This window comes from Lynx canadensis, chromosome C2 (assembly GCF_007474595.2).
Source record: "Lynx canadensis isolate LIC74 chromosome C2, mLynCan4.pri.v2, whole genome shotgun sequence".
NCBI classification, from domain to species: Eukaryota; Metazoa; Chordata; class Mammalia; order Carnivora; family Felidae; genus Lynx; species Lynx canadensis.
The window spans coordinates 75,294,306-75,307,519 of NC_044311.2; the positions used below are offsets into that span (position 1 = coordinate 75,294,306).

Sequence of the window (13,214 nt, forward strand, 5' to 3'; positions counted from 1 at the left end):
CTCTGTCTCAAAAATAAATAAACACTAAAAAAAAAAAAAGTTCTTTGTATACTTTGAATACAAGTCCTTGATCAGATCTGTGTTTTGCAGATATTTTCTCCCAGTCTGTGGCTTGTCTTTTCATTTTCTTGACAATGTCTTTTGCAGAGCCGAAGTTTTTAATTTTAATGAAGAACAATTTATCAATTTTTTTCTTTCATGGATCATGCTTTTGCTGTTGTATCTAAAAGTCATTACTAGGGGTGCCTCAGTGGCACAGTCAGTTAGGCATCCAGCTCTCGATTTTGGCTTAAGTCATGATCCCAGGGTTGTGGAATCGAGCCCCGTGTTGTGGGATCAAGCTCTATGCTGAGCATAGAACTTGCTTGGGATTCTCTCTCTGTCTCTTTCTCTGTCCCTCTCTCTCTCTCTCCCTCTGTCCTCCCCCATTCTCTCTCTCTGTCTCTAAAGTAAAAAATAATAAATAAACAAACAAATAAATAAGTATCATTACCAAACCCAAGGTCACCTCGATTTTCTCTTTTTTAAAAAATCTTTTTTATTTTTTTAATTTTTAATTTTTGTTTTATTTATTTAGTTTTGCTTTGATAGCTTATTTTTGAGAAAGAGCACAAGCAGGGGAGGGGCAGCGAGAGAGAGGAGACACAGAATCCAAAGCAGGCTCCAGGCTCTGAGCTGTCAGCGCAGAGCCCCACAAGGGGCTCAAACTCACAAACTGTGAGATCATGACCTGAGCCAAAGTTGGACACTTAATTGACTGAGCCATTCAGGTGCCCCTAGATTTTCTCTCATGTTTTCTTCTAAAAGCTCCATAGTTTTCTGTTTTACATTTAGGTCTATATCCACTTTTGGATAATTTTTGTTAAAAATGTAAGGTTAGTGTCTAGATTCATTATTTTGCAGATGGATGCCCAGTTTTTCCATCATCACTTGTTGAAAAGACTGTCTTTCTTCTATTGAATTTCCATTGCTCTTTTGTCAAAGATCAGTTGACTAAAGTTGGGTGGGACTATAACAGGGCACTTTATTCTGTTCAATTGATCTATTAGTCTATTATTTCACCAACACCATGCTGTCTTGATTACTGGATAAGAATGTCTATGGTCGCTGTGTATGTGTATGCATCAGATATATGTGTGGTTTATTAGATTTTGTTATCAGTGTTATACTCACTTCATAAATAGAATTTGGAAGTTGTCTCTATTTCTGTGCTCAGGATAGAATCAATAGCAACCAACTTATCTGTTCCTTAAAGTTTCTCAGTAGAATTCTCCTGTGAAATAATGTAGTCCTGATGCTTTTGTGGATGGAGGTGTGGGAAAATACAGTTCTCTGACAACATCTATTTATTCTATGGTAACCAGTTTACTTAGCTTCTATCTTTTCTGGGATATTTTGATAAATTATATTTCTTGTAATTTCATCTGTATTATCCAGATTTTCAAATTTATTACACAGAGGTGAGTAACATGATCCCATACAATTCTATGAATTTTTTGTGTAAGTTATTTCACCTTGTTTTTATTTTGATTGTACTTCCCCAGGCTAGCCAAGTGTCTATTCTTATTTTTTTTTAGATCTTATATTTATTAGTACTCCCATTTCTGTTTTCTAAATTATGAATTGCTTCTTTAACTCTTCCACACAACAACCTGCACATGGGTATTTATAGCAGTTATATTCACAATTGCCAAATTGAAAGCAACCAAGATGCCCTTCAGTAGGTGAATGGATAAGTAAACTGTGGCGCATCAAGACGATGGAATATCATTCAGCACTAGAAAGACATGAGCTACCAAGCCATGAAAAGAAATGGAGGAAACTTAAATGCATATTGCTAAGTGAAAGACATAATCTGAAAGAAGTGATTACCTCGTGAAAGCTGTAAACTTCTTACTGTACATTTCCAACTATATGACATTCTGGAAAAGGCAAAACTATAAAGACAATTTAAAAGATCAGTGATTGCCAGGGGTTATTGGGGAGAGAGGAATGAATATGCAGAGCACAGAGGATTTTTAAGGCAGTAAAACTACTCTTGGATATATATGGTTAAAAATTCATCTGAACTCGCAAAAGTACAACACCAAAAATGAACTAAATTGTAAAATATGGACTTTCAGTGATTATGATATGTCAGTGTAGATTCATCAGTTGTAACAATGTACCACTCTGGTGGGTGATGGTGATAATAGGTGGGGGGGCTATGCATGTGGGGGGGCAATCTGTTACACAGGAAATCTCAGTATCTTCTCGTCAATTTTGCTATGAACCTATAACTTCTGTTAAAAACTCTATAGACTTGCAACCAGAAGATGAGTAAGTTCTGGAGATCTAATGCACAGCATAGTGAACTATTGTTAACAACACTGTGCTTTATACTTCAAAGTTGCTAAGAGACTAGATCTTAAATGTTCTCACTATGCACAAAAAAAATAATTATGTGACTTGATAGAGGTGTTAGCTAATGCTGTGGTGGTAATCATATTGCAATATATAGATGTGTCAAATCAACACACTGTACAGCTTAAACTTACACAATGTGATGTGTCACTTATTTCACAATATTTTCAAATACCATTATAGAAAAAAATAAAGTCTATTTAAAAAGTCTGTGATTTCAGTTTTGAGGCGATTAAGAGGGCTTTTGTAAGTATATGTTTTTCACATTCTTGAAAACATAAAATTGTGTATTCTTAGCCCATATCCCTTTATATTCTAAACCAGCTCCCTTCCCTTCTTCCCCTTAGAGGCTCTAAAGCTTAAAGGTCGTGGGGTGTTCCTTGTCCTAGAGCCTACGAGAGAGAAAGAACCCCCCGGACCACAGGAGGACCCACCTAGCCGACACCCAGGGTCCTACGAAGGCTGACAACAGGGCCGACACCTCCCCACTAGGCAGACCACCTACAGGGCAAAGAAACCGATTGGCCAATCGCCACCACGGAGCGCAGCTCTGTTCTGTGATTGGCTTTAGCGGTGACGCCCCCTCCTGAATTGCTTGCTTGGATTGGTCCATTTCTTGGCTCTAACCTGGACGGTGGCCAGAGGAGGACAAGAGACTTCCAGAAAGAATGGAGGGATGGTTTGCGTGACATATGAAACGCAGTCGCACATCAACAAGCAGCCGGGCTTCGGGTACGTGGCCACGGCCTCTGTGGTGCTGGTGCTGCTGATGGCGACTGAGAGGAACCGGAGGGGAGCGCCCCCCGAGCCCGCGGCTGCCGCCGAGGTAAAGGTTGCTTTCCCGCGCAGGGGCGGGGGATGTTTGGCCTGCCTGAGCAGTGGGAGGTGAGGAGGAGGAGGAGGACTGGAGGGACCCGGGAATCTGCTTTCAGTCCCACCCCCCACCCCCCCGCCCCCGAAAGGGCATCCTCTTACACCTAGCCCTTTCCTCTCCTCCCCCTCCCTGCGTTCACCCTTCAGCCCACTGACTGCCTCAGTTTCTCCATTTGGGGGGTGGAGGACCGTGGAGCTAGGCTTGCCGTTCTCCATGCTCCCCTCGCCATGGAGTTGCCAGATTTGGCAATAAAAACACGAGACACTGGATAAATTTAAATTTCAATCAACAAATAATTTTTGCCTATAAATATATCCCCAATATAACGTGAAATTTTGAACTGAGCATGTTGTTTTTTTATCTGGCAAACCTAGACTAGACTAATACTTGTACACCTCCTAACCATTTACAGCGTGCTCTCACAGCAGTCCCCGTGTGGGGAGTGTTGTTGTAACCCAAGTTCTGAAGAAGCCTGAAGAAGACTTGCCCAAGGTTATGCAACTAGTGGGTAATGAGGCCAGAACACCTTAAAAACCCATTTTAGTTCTGCTGCCCTTCATCAGAAGAACACTCCTGGGGAGTTCGTTCTTATTGTTGGAATTAATCCAGTTAACAAAAGCAAACTTATCCTTCAGAGGGCTGGAGAATAAGTTTATATTCAAGTTCTCCTCTACAGCATTTATATTTTAGGGAAGAAGTAACTGTATTAAGCTGTCAAGGAATATTGATTTGCTCTGTGATGATTAAAGTATACTTTATAATGACTACACAATGGCATATCATTTGGCTTTGATGTCAGTGGACAAAGTTATACTCATATGTATTGCAAAAATTCCATACATCGCCATAAAAGTAGGGATTAAGTGCATTTGGCATGTAGAGGCTAAGAGCTCGAATTCTGGAATGAAACACACCTGGGTTTAAAGCATAGTTCTGTCACTTTGATGGCAGTAGGCAAGTTATATAATCTCTCTGGGCCTCAATTTCCTCTTCTTTAAAATAAAGATGATAATAATTGTACCCACTTCATAGGATTGTCAAGTGCCTGGGACATCAAAAGTAATTTTAGCTATTAGCTATTACATTTGACCGTTAGAGTGAATCTTTGGCATAACATTCTATATTTTTAACTTTTAAATTTTTATTTCAATTTTTAAAAGGCCAAACAATTAAGAATGTTATGGATATCTGAGTTTCAGTGAAAAGAAATGTACTGTTCAATAATAGATAAAGCAAGTATTTTAGATTGTAATATACCAATTTTACCAAATCAAATATCTATAAGCTGGGCTAATAAAAATATTTATGTATCAGTTTCATTCATTGTTCCCCATGCATAATTTTATATTATTTTTATTTTCATTGTGTTTTAAACAGAAGAAACATTACCAACCACTATGGGAGAGAAAATAACTACAGGGTAATGGGTAAAGCTAGAAAATAAGTTTACATTCAGTGGTTATTTATGGTAAGGTAGACTTAGTATGTTTTAAAAGCCAAAGGTCAAGCCTTACAAGAGTTTTTTATTTCTTTGTATATTGTTTTATTTCCTTAGTGTTTACAGTGTTAAAATAGTTTAATTGCAGACTATTCTCTAATATTCCTTTGGGAATTTTTCCTGGTTTTCCTTCAAAAAGCTACAAAACCTTTCCACCACCTAAAGAGAAATGTAGAACATAGATTGAAGTTCTAATCTTAGCAACTACTGTTTATTACCCAAGTGATTGTAAACAAGTCACTTATCATATCTGATCCTTGATTATTTGTAAAATCATAACCTGAGTTATGATTTGTAAAATCATAAAACCTGAGTCTCCACCCCCAAGGTTTATAAATGCTGTCAATTATTACCAGCTATTTATTCACCTGAGAAAACTGCAATTGTGGATGGATCCAACTATTTGTCTTCTTTGTGCCTGCATCAAGCTTCCTAGAAGAGCTGGAGAAACTTGTGCACTGAGAAGACTTGATAGTAAAAGAAATTCATGGGAGTCAACGTTGCCTAGTCGTTTTGCACTGCCCAGCAGGCCCATAGCGTTTCTCTAGCCACCTCATTCTTTCATTTTCTGCAACTGCTGTATCAGATTCTCTTCATTCTTTTTAAACCTCTGACATCCCTCACAAGCCATTCTCAGCAAATGATGTCAATGTTAATGAGGAAATAGAATTCCTGTGTTCTGAGCTTCCTGCCAGCAAACATTAATGTTTCTGCCCCACTGCCTGTGTCATCCTTGTCATATCATAGTTCACTTTGGAGTCCTGTAGTCCCATGGTAATGTAATAGAGCACAGGCTCTAAAGTGTTTTTCCTGAAAATGATATTCTCCCGTTCATTAGGGACTGTGATGTGCTTCTTCCTAGATTGTGGCCTGTACATCACACTGGCTTCTTACTCCACCTGTGAGGCCATCCAGAGTTTGAAGCCAGAAATCACACACACATCATTTAGCAACAGAGTGATCAATTTCCCGTCTGTGGGCTTCAGCTGGAGAAGCTTTCTGCAGGAAGCTCTGGGTCTTATTCTCAAGGAGAAAGCTGGGATCAGTGCTTTCAAAGTTCAGACATGACACAAGGTGCAGAATGCTTTTCTGTTTCCTCTGATTGTCAAGGATTTTTATTGAAGCCTCACTTAAACCTGCTTTTCTTTCTTTGACACCATTTTCTGCAGTTATGTTTTATTACCAAGTAGAGCTTTGCATTCATAAAGGCTAAATTTATTCCACTAACGTTGTAGAAATGGGTCTCTTTCACCCACACACTAGGTCTTCCTGCATCCTATGCTGATCCCTTCCAATTTATTTTGCTCGCTCCTCCTCATGGTCCTCTTGGCTGTGCCCTCCATATCTGCAGCCACTTCCTTGGACACTGGGACTGGAGATACAGCTGTGCCATAGGGGACCCTAGCTGGCTGGCTTGTGGTTTCTCCTTCTAAATCACACTCTGGAGATTCAGATGCCCTCGAGTTCCCATGATTTATTGATGAGTTATTTCCTCTTGGCTTTACCATCCTATGGTTGAATGTTTACCTACAGACTTATTAGTTGCCACTCATTAGTTGCCACCAAAGGATAAGGAATAGGATTACAATCTACGGATTTTTCATGCAAAGGTGGAAATTTGGATTTGCATATGAAATTTCCTCAGAAAGCATCTAATTCGGGTTTAAAACACTGTGCAGAACAAAGAAAACAAATGAGCTGCCAGTTTAAGACTTCTGTGGCTTCTCTTCTGTAAATTATGTTAATAGGCTTTTGAATAGGCTCTTATTTTGAATTTTCCACTTTTAATTTGAAATTATTTTAGACTTCTAGAAAAGTTACAAAAGTGGACAAAGAATTCCAGTATTCTTTACCTGTATTTCTCAAATGTTACTATTTATAACACATTTGTTTTATTCTCTGTATATATACACAATTGCACATATACTCACATAATGTTTTTTGAAGCATTTGGCAGTAAGTTACTGACATTATGCCTGTTTACCCCTTAATATTTCAGTGTGTGTTATCTAGAAATAAGGGCATTCTCTTACATCGTAACACAATTATCAAAATAAAAAAAATAACATTGATTCAATATTATTTAATCTGTAGACCTAATTCAAATTTCACCAGTTGTCCAACTAATGAACATCTTACAAAAAAAATGGCTTGTTTACTGGTCCAAAATATAATATAAGATCACATGTTGGATTTAGTAGTTATGTCTCTTTGGTCTCCTTCATTCTGGAACAGTTCCTCAGTCTTCGTCTTTCGTGATTTTAATAGGTTAGATGATGAAGTGATTTTGGTATCCGTATGCTTAATAGAGATCTCTGTGTACTAAAAATATGTGAGTAGAGGATGGTGTCAATCATTGAGAATGGAGGACAGTTTTTTAATAGAATATTCCCCCATTGTTTGTTTTCTGACACTTCTCCCCAAATAGATTCAGGCTATCCATTTGGGGAAGAGAAAGCACAGAAGTGATGTTGTGTTCATCTCAGTGCATTCGGAGGCAGGGCAAGCTTTACTCTCAAGCAGGTGTTGCCCTGGAGGTGGCTTCATCCCACAGAAGAACTGTGAGATCAGTGTAGTCAGTCCTCAGGGGTGTCCTTACCAAAGAGGCCAGCACTAGTTTATTTACATCTGCACCATCAGTCATTGGTTAATGGCTGTCCCCCAGGGGAACATAAATTTTCAGATACTTCAGGTTTTACAAAAGTGAAGAATAGCTTAAGATTTGGTGTAAAGTGGTCCATTCAGAACCTTTTTTTTTCTATTATTGTCCACATGCAAGCATATAGTTTTTGTCTCAAAAATTTTTTAAAAGTTTATTCATCTTTGAGAGATAAAGAGAGAGCATGCGCTGGGAAGGGGCAGAGAGAGGGAAACGCAGAATCTGAAGCAGGCTCCAGGCTCTGAGCTCTCAGCACAGAGCCTGGTGTGGGGCTTGAACTCACAAACTGCAAGACCATGACCTGAGCCAAAGTCAGACACTCAACCGACTGCGCCACCCAGTCACTGCAGGCACCTGGGTGGCTCATTTGGTTAAGTGTCGGACTCTTGATTCTGGCTCAGGTCTTGATCTCATGGTTCATGAGATCCAGCCCACATCCAGCTGTGAGCTGACAGCATAGAGCCTGCTTGGGATTCTCTCTCTCTCTGTCCCTCCCCCCCACCTTTCTCTCAAAATAAATACATGTTTAAAAAAAAAATTCACTATTACTAGCTATGAAATAAAGCTTTTCTTAACCAAGCTGTAGGCTTTATTAAGATCAAGGCTATATGGCATAACTTCCCATTGGAAAGGTTTATTTTTAAAGTAACTGATAATCAGTGACTACATAACAGAACAATTTGTCTTGGAGCTATAAATAAAGAACTTGTTTCACTACTTACATATCCTGCACATAGAAGAATAATGTACAAAATGTTTGTTTGGATTCTTTAATTAACTGGTATCTCTAGGAAGCTGAGGATCTCAAGTTTGTAAAGGCACAGAAATCTAATCAAAAATGAGATGCTGTGGGGCGCCAGGGTGGCTCAGCCGGTTGAGCATCAGACTTCCGCTTAGGGCATGATCTCACAGTTCATGAGTTCAAGCCCCACATTGGGCTGGCTGCTGTCAGCTTGACAGCTCAGAGCCCACTTTGGATCCTCTGCCCCCCTCTCTTTCTGCCCCTCCCCACTTCCACTGTCTCTCAAAAAATAAATAAAACACTTTTAAAAAATAAAAATGAGATGCTGAAAGGGATTTTATCATGAAGCAGTTTGATTATTCTGCATTGTAAGCTTAGAAGTGATTCTGTGTTGTGCTGCATAAAAGCTGTTTGCAGACCAGAATCTTAAGATTCTAAATATGAGCAGTTCAGCATTTAGCCATGTGCTTCAGAAATGGTTTGGTGGAGCCTGTATTTCTACAACATAATAATTTAAGCTTTAACTTTTAGATCCAAATGGTAATTCTGGCATTTGAATACTGTAAGGAGACAATTTGTCATGCCTGCATTGTGGAAATGGTGTTCCAAGTGAAAGGCACAGCATACAGTTGAAGCAGCACATACCGGTGTTTCAGGGAGAGCGTCTGATATGTTAAATAGAAGCTATCTTTGTAAGTATCACCATATTTTACTTAGGGCATATTTAAACTGGTATTGAGGTACAGGAGGGAAAATAATTCGCCTCATTGTTTAAGCCAAATGCATGAATTCCTAGACATGATACTGGGACTTTCCTTTAATAAACTTTATATTTTAGATCCATTTTAGGTTTACAGAAAAATTGAGAAGATAGTTCAGAAAGTTCCTATATACTTTGTAAGGAGTTTCCCATATCTTACATTAGTGTGGTATTTGTTAAAATTAATGAACCAACCTTGATACATTATTGTGAACTGAAGTCCAGAATTTACTCTGATTTCTTTAGTTTTTACCTAATGTCCTTTTTTTTTTTTTTGGTTCCAGTATCCCACCCATTTAATTTATATTTAATTGTCATGTCTCCTTAAGCTTCTCTTGGCTGTGACAGTTTCTAAAATTTTCCCTGTTTTTGATGACCTTAACAGTTTTTAGGAGTCAGATATTGGTCAGCTATTTAGTAGGATGTCCTTATATTGGAATTTGATGTCTTTCTCAAGATTAGATTGGGGTTATGGGTTTTGGGGGAGGAAGACCACAGAAGTAAAGTGCCATTTTCATCTCACTAAATTAAGGATTATTACTGTTGAGTTGACCTTGGTCCCCTGGCTGAAGTTGTGTTTGTTAGGTTTCTCCAATAAAGTTACTCCTCATTGGTTTCTCCAATAAAGTTACACTCCCCTTCCGTAATGTAGTCTTTGGAAGGAAGTCCCCATGCACAACCCACATTTAAGTAAGATTTATTTTTTTAACTTTCCAAAATGAGTCAAGATGCTTGTTTTGGATGAAGCAGATAAAAATGTGGAGTCAAGGGATTAAAGGTCAAATCCATGAGATTTACCAGAAATTAATATAAGCATTAAGGTGGGCACGTGATTTGTCTATAGCTAGCAGGTTGGGTTAATTGTTACAGTATAGCTGTGAAGTGCTATATTGTCCTTTCCCCCTGCTGAAAGCAATTGTTTCCTACAATCTCTGTCTAGCTCAATTCTATAGTAAGACAGGGACGCTTGGTCTCAAACATTTCTCTATGTATTATTACGAAAACTGTTATATCTGCTTAATTGATGTGTCAACATAATTAGTTATCTCTCTCTTTTCTTTTAAGGTTGGGTTGTTTTCTGCCTTAATGTCAATCGATATGTTGGAAGTTATCAAAAAGTTCATGAGAAATCCATTTCAACTTCTAATGAAGAAGGAAGAATTGACCCTTGAAAGGACCAGTATTTTATAATATTTTTGAAAGAGGGTAATGTTTTTCTAGTTGATATACATAAAAATTATGGCCAGAATTTTTTTTTTACCTTCTTACTTAAGCTCTGTACTAAAATTACAGAAAGTAGTAACCGTGTCTTAGTATTTATAAGTAAAGCAGCAGAGTAAACACAAGAAGAGAAACAATTAGGGGCGCCTGGGTGGCGCAGTCGGTTAAGCGTCCGACTTCAGCCAGGTCACGCGTCCGACTTCAGCCAGGTCACGATCTCCCGGTCCGTGAGTTCGAGCCCTGCGTCAGGCTCTGGGCTGATGGCTCAGAGCCTGGAGCCTGTTTCCGATTCTGTGTCTCCCTCTCTCTCTGCCCCTCCCCCGTTCATGCTCTGTCTCTCTCTGTCCCAAAAAAAAAAAATAAATAAACGTTGAAAAAAAAATTTTTTTTTAAAAAAGAAGAGAAACAATTATACCAGATAATAGAAAAACTGAGCTGAATCTCTTTCTTAAGTCCAGGATACTTTGTTCTAAAATTTGGTACAATAATATCTGTATTTAAGTAGAATTAATAGAATGAATTTCTAACTTGCCCCTTGCAATGGCAGAGATGAGAGTAACAAATCAAATGGCTTTTTCTTCTGACTCTATTAACATTTTCCTCTCTGCAATACCAGGGGCGGGGGGGGGGGGGGTTGGAATTACATGCTCCTTGTGGCATACAAGAGACCAACCAGTACACAGGCTGTACTTTTTCAGAACACAAGGCAGAGGGTAGACTGGCTTCTGAGAAAATGCATGCCAGGAAGTTCAGTTTCTGATGTGGTAAGAGTAGTTCTTCCCTAGTATTGCCAGTTAAGACACAGTTAATATCTAATTACTTCCTTAATAAACTGATGCAGGATGTAGTTACAATGTAGCTGTAAAGTGCTGCCTTGTCTTTACCCCTGCTCAAAATAAAACTGTTACCTTTCTAGCCCTGTCTGCCCTGGCGCTTAGCAGCCAGGGATGCGTGGTCTCAGACATGTCTACCAAGTTAAACACTGACTTGAGGAATGACTCTTGAGAATTCAGCCTTATTAATATTTTGCAGGTGGTGACAGTGAAAGAAAGAAAGAAAGAAAGAAAGAAAGAAAGAAAGAAAGAAAGAAAGAAAGAGGCATTATCAGGAAGGAATTCAGGTATGGGACAAACCACATCTTGATTACTGCCAACTTACTGGTATTTCAATTCCTCATTTAATTACAGTCATCTGCCAAAAGTTGGTTTTGAGGGGAAGATTTAGAGCAGTCTTTGTCAGCTCAAGCTATGTGGGGAAATAAAGCCCACACTCCACAGTGAGCTGTATGATTTCTATGCGGTTCATTACCGTTTTGTGGCCTGGAAGAGTGTGCAGCAGCTGCTGTTTAAATCAGAACTTGAACGTATACTACCGTGATCTCAGGCTCATGATTTTTATGTACAATGGCATCTATGGTTATAAACTATGTACCGCCCACCACTTGTGGAAACTGTATTCTCAACTGAATATTTGTCATCTTCATTGAGTATTTGCCTTTATTCTGGTGAAATAAATTTATGTGTTGTTGTTCAAGTGTGATTCTGTTAGCCAGACAACCTTTAAAATCAGGTATATGAATGAGGACAACAATCTTATCATCTAGTAACATGGTAAGATGTATTTAAATTCTACTTGGAGAGATTCATGGTTGATCAGAACATAGTAGAAAAACAAATGTGAAATGTAGCCCAGACTTTGGATTTTGTACAATTGATATTCAAAGGAAAAATCAACAATGCTGTTAGATCCGGCTGCCTTAGCTTACACGTGAGTCCTTTTTTTTAGTCGTGTTATTCATATCTTGTGCTTTCTTGGGGATTGCTCTATAATTGGGATTTTGTTAGCACTTTCTGGTATCAATTTACATTGACACTGGCTTAGGTATAGTGGTTTTATTACTAAATAAATTATGTCTTGCTACTAATGTAAAAATAACTTTAAAAAGATATAGAGGCACCATGTCCAGCCGCAAAGGGGGCAGTAAGAAGCCCCTGAAGCAGCCCAAGAAATAGGCCGAGGAGATGGTCAACAGAAGGCGTTCAAGCAGGAGCCAAAAGAGGAGCAGAAGAAACTCCAGGAGCTAAAAGGCCAAGACCAGGCCGCAGGGAAGGGCCCCCTGGTCACAGGCAGAATTAAGAAATCTGGCAAAAAGTAAATTGTTCCTTGTGCCTGAGGCAATGGTAATCCTTAATTCCATTCCTGTTTAAACATCTGGATTCCCTGTCATAACCCTGTTGCTGCCGATAGCTAGAATGGAGTGTCTTAGATCCTGTTGTACATTTAAGAATAAACTTTTGTTTTAAAAAATCAATCATTAAAATAAAAAAGAAAGAAAAAATGTAGTAGTCAACAAGAATAGATGATGAGATGGTGCTCAGAGATGGCACTGGCCTAATTTAGGACATGGTTTCACGAGTGAAACAACATGTAGTTTGGACAAAGAGCGAGTCAGTATTTCCATATTTGTTTTTTTCTTGTTCCGGTTATTTGATATTTTAAACTGCTCCAGCCACGGCATTTTTGATTGGCTGTATTATCTGTTTTGGTATAGAGCCATGGTGGTACATATATCTCAGCCATCTGTGTTACGGTGTCTTAGGTGAACTGAGCAGAAAGCGGTGATAAGTATGGGTTATCATGACAGATCTTTGGAAGTTCCTTCCACACACACACTATAAAAAGTTTTTAAGTCCTAGACCAAGTCTGTCCAATAGAACTTTTGCAGCAAGGAAAATATTCTATATCTGTGCTGCCCAACACAGAAGTGACAGGCCACCACGTAGCTACTGAGGTGTGGTTCATGCAACCGGTTAACTATATTTTCTATTTTATTTAATTTTCATTTCAATATCCACATGTAGCTACTGGCTATTGTATTAGACTGCCTAGTCCTAAACAATAGCTAACATTCCAGAGTTTATAGTTGCACTTCATAGTTCCAAAAGTGTGTCAAGACGAATTACGTAATTGTTCTTTTTGTTTAGTCTGTGGTGTTTACATCTGTCCCAGGCCAACAACTGCTCTTGGCTAGCCCTCTTGGGTATGGGCTTTAATTCC

General features: G+C 38.8%; 1 protein-coding gene and 4 non-coding genes across 5 annotated transcripts; all 5 read left to right on the forward strand.

The window, feature by feature from the left end:
- The first annotated feature begins 3,051 nt into the window (after window positions 1-3,051).
- Window positions 3,052-12,455, forward strand: LOC115523965 (translation machinery-associated protein 7-like). Its single transcript, XM_032594712.1, is given in 5 exon segments — window positions 3,052-3,229; window positions 8,708-8,868; window positions 10,002-10,142; window positions 11,190-12,179; window positions 12,182-12,455. Coding segments are annotated over 2 exon segments (195 nt in total). The 5' UTR covers window positions 3,052-3,229; window positions 8,708-8,868; window positions 10,002-10,142; window positions 11,190-12,115; the 3' UTR covers window positions 12,313-12,455.
- On the forward strand, window positions 10,196-10,322 carry LOC115524389. The gene has a single exon (XR_003972091.1). It is a non-coding gene; the product is annotated as a small nucleolar RNA SNORA81 (small nucleolar RNA).
- Window positions 10,549-10,641, forward strand: LOC115524388. Its single transcript, XR_003972090.1, has one exon. It is a non-coding gene; the product is annotated as a small nucleolar RNA SNORA81 (small nucleolar RNA).
- LOC115524358 lies at window positions 10,993-11,122 on the forward strand. The gene has a single exon (XR_003972061.1). It is a non-coding gene; the product is annotated as a small nucleolar RNA SNORA63 (small nucleolar RNA).
- LOC115524367 lies at window positions 11,349-11,483 on the forward strand. Its single transcript, XR_003972069.1, has one exon. It is a non-coding gene; the product is annotated as a small nucleolar RNA SNORA4 (small nucleolar RNA).
- Window positions 12,456-13,214: the final 759 nt, after the last annotated feature.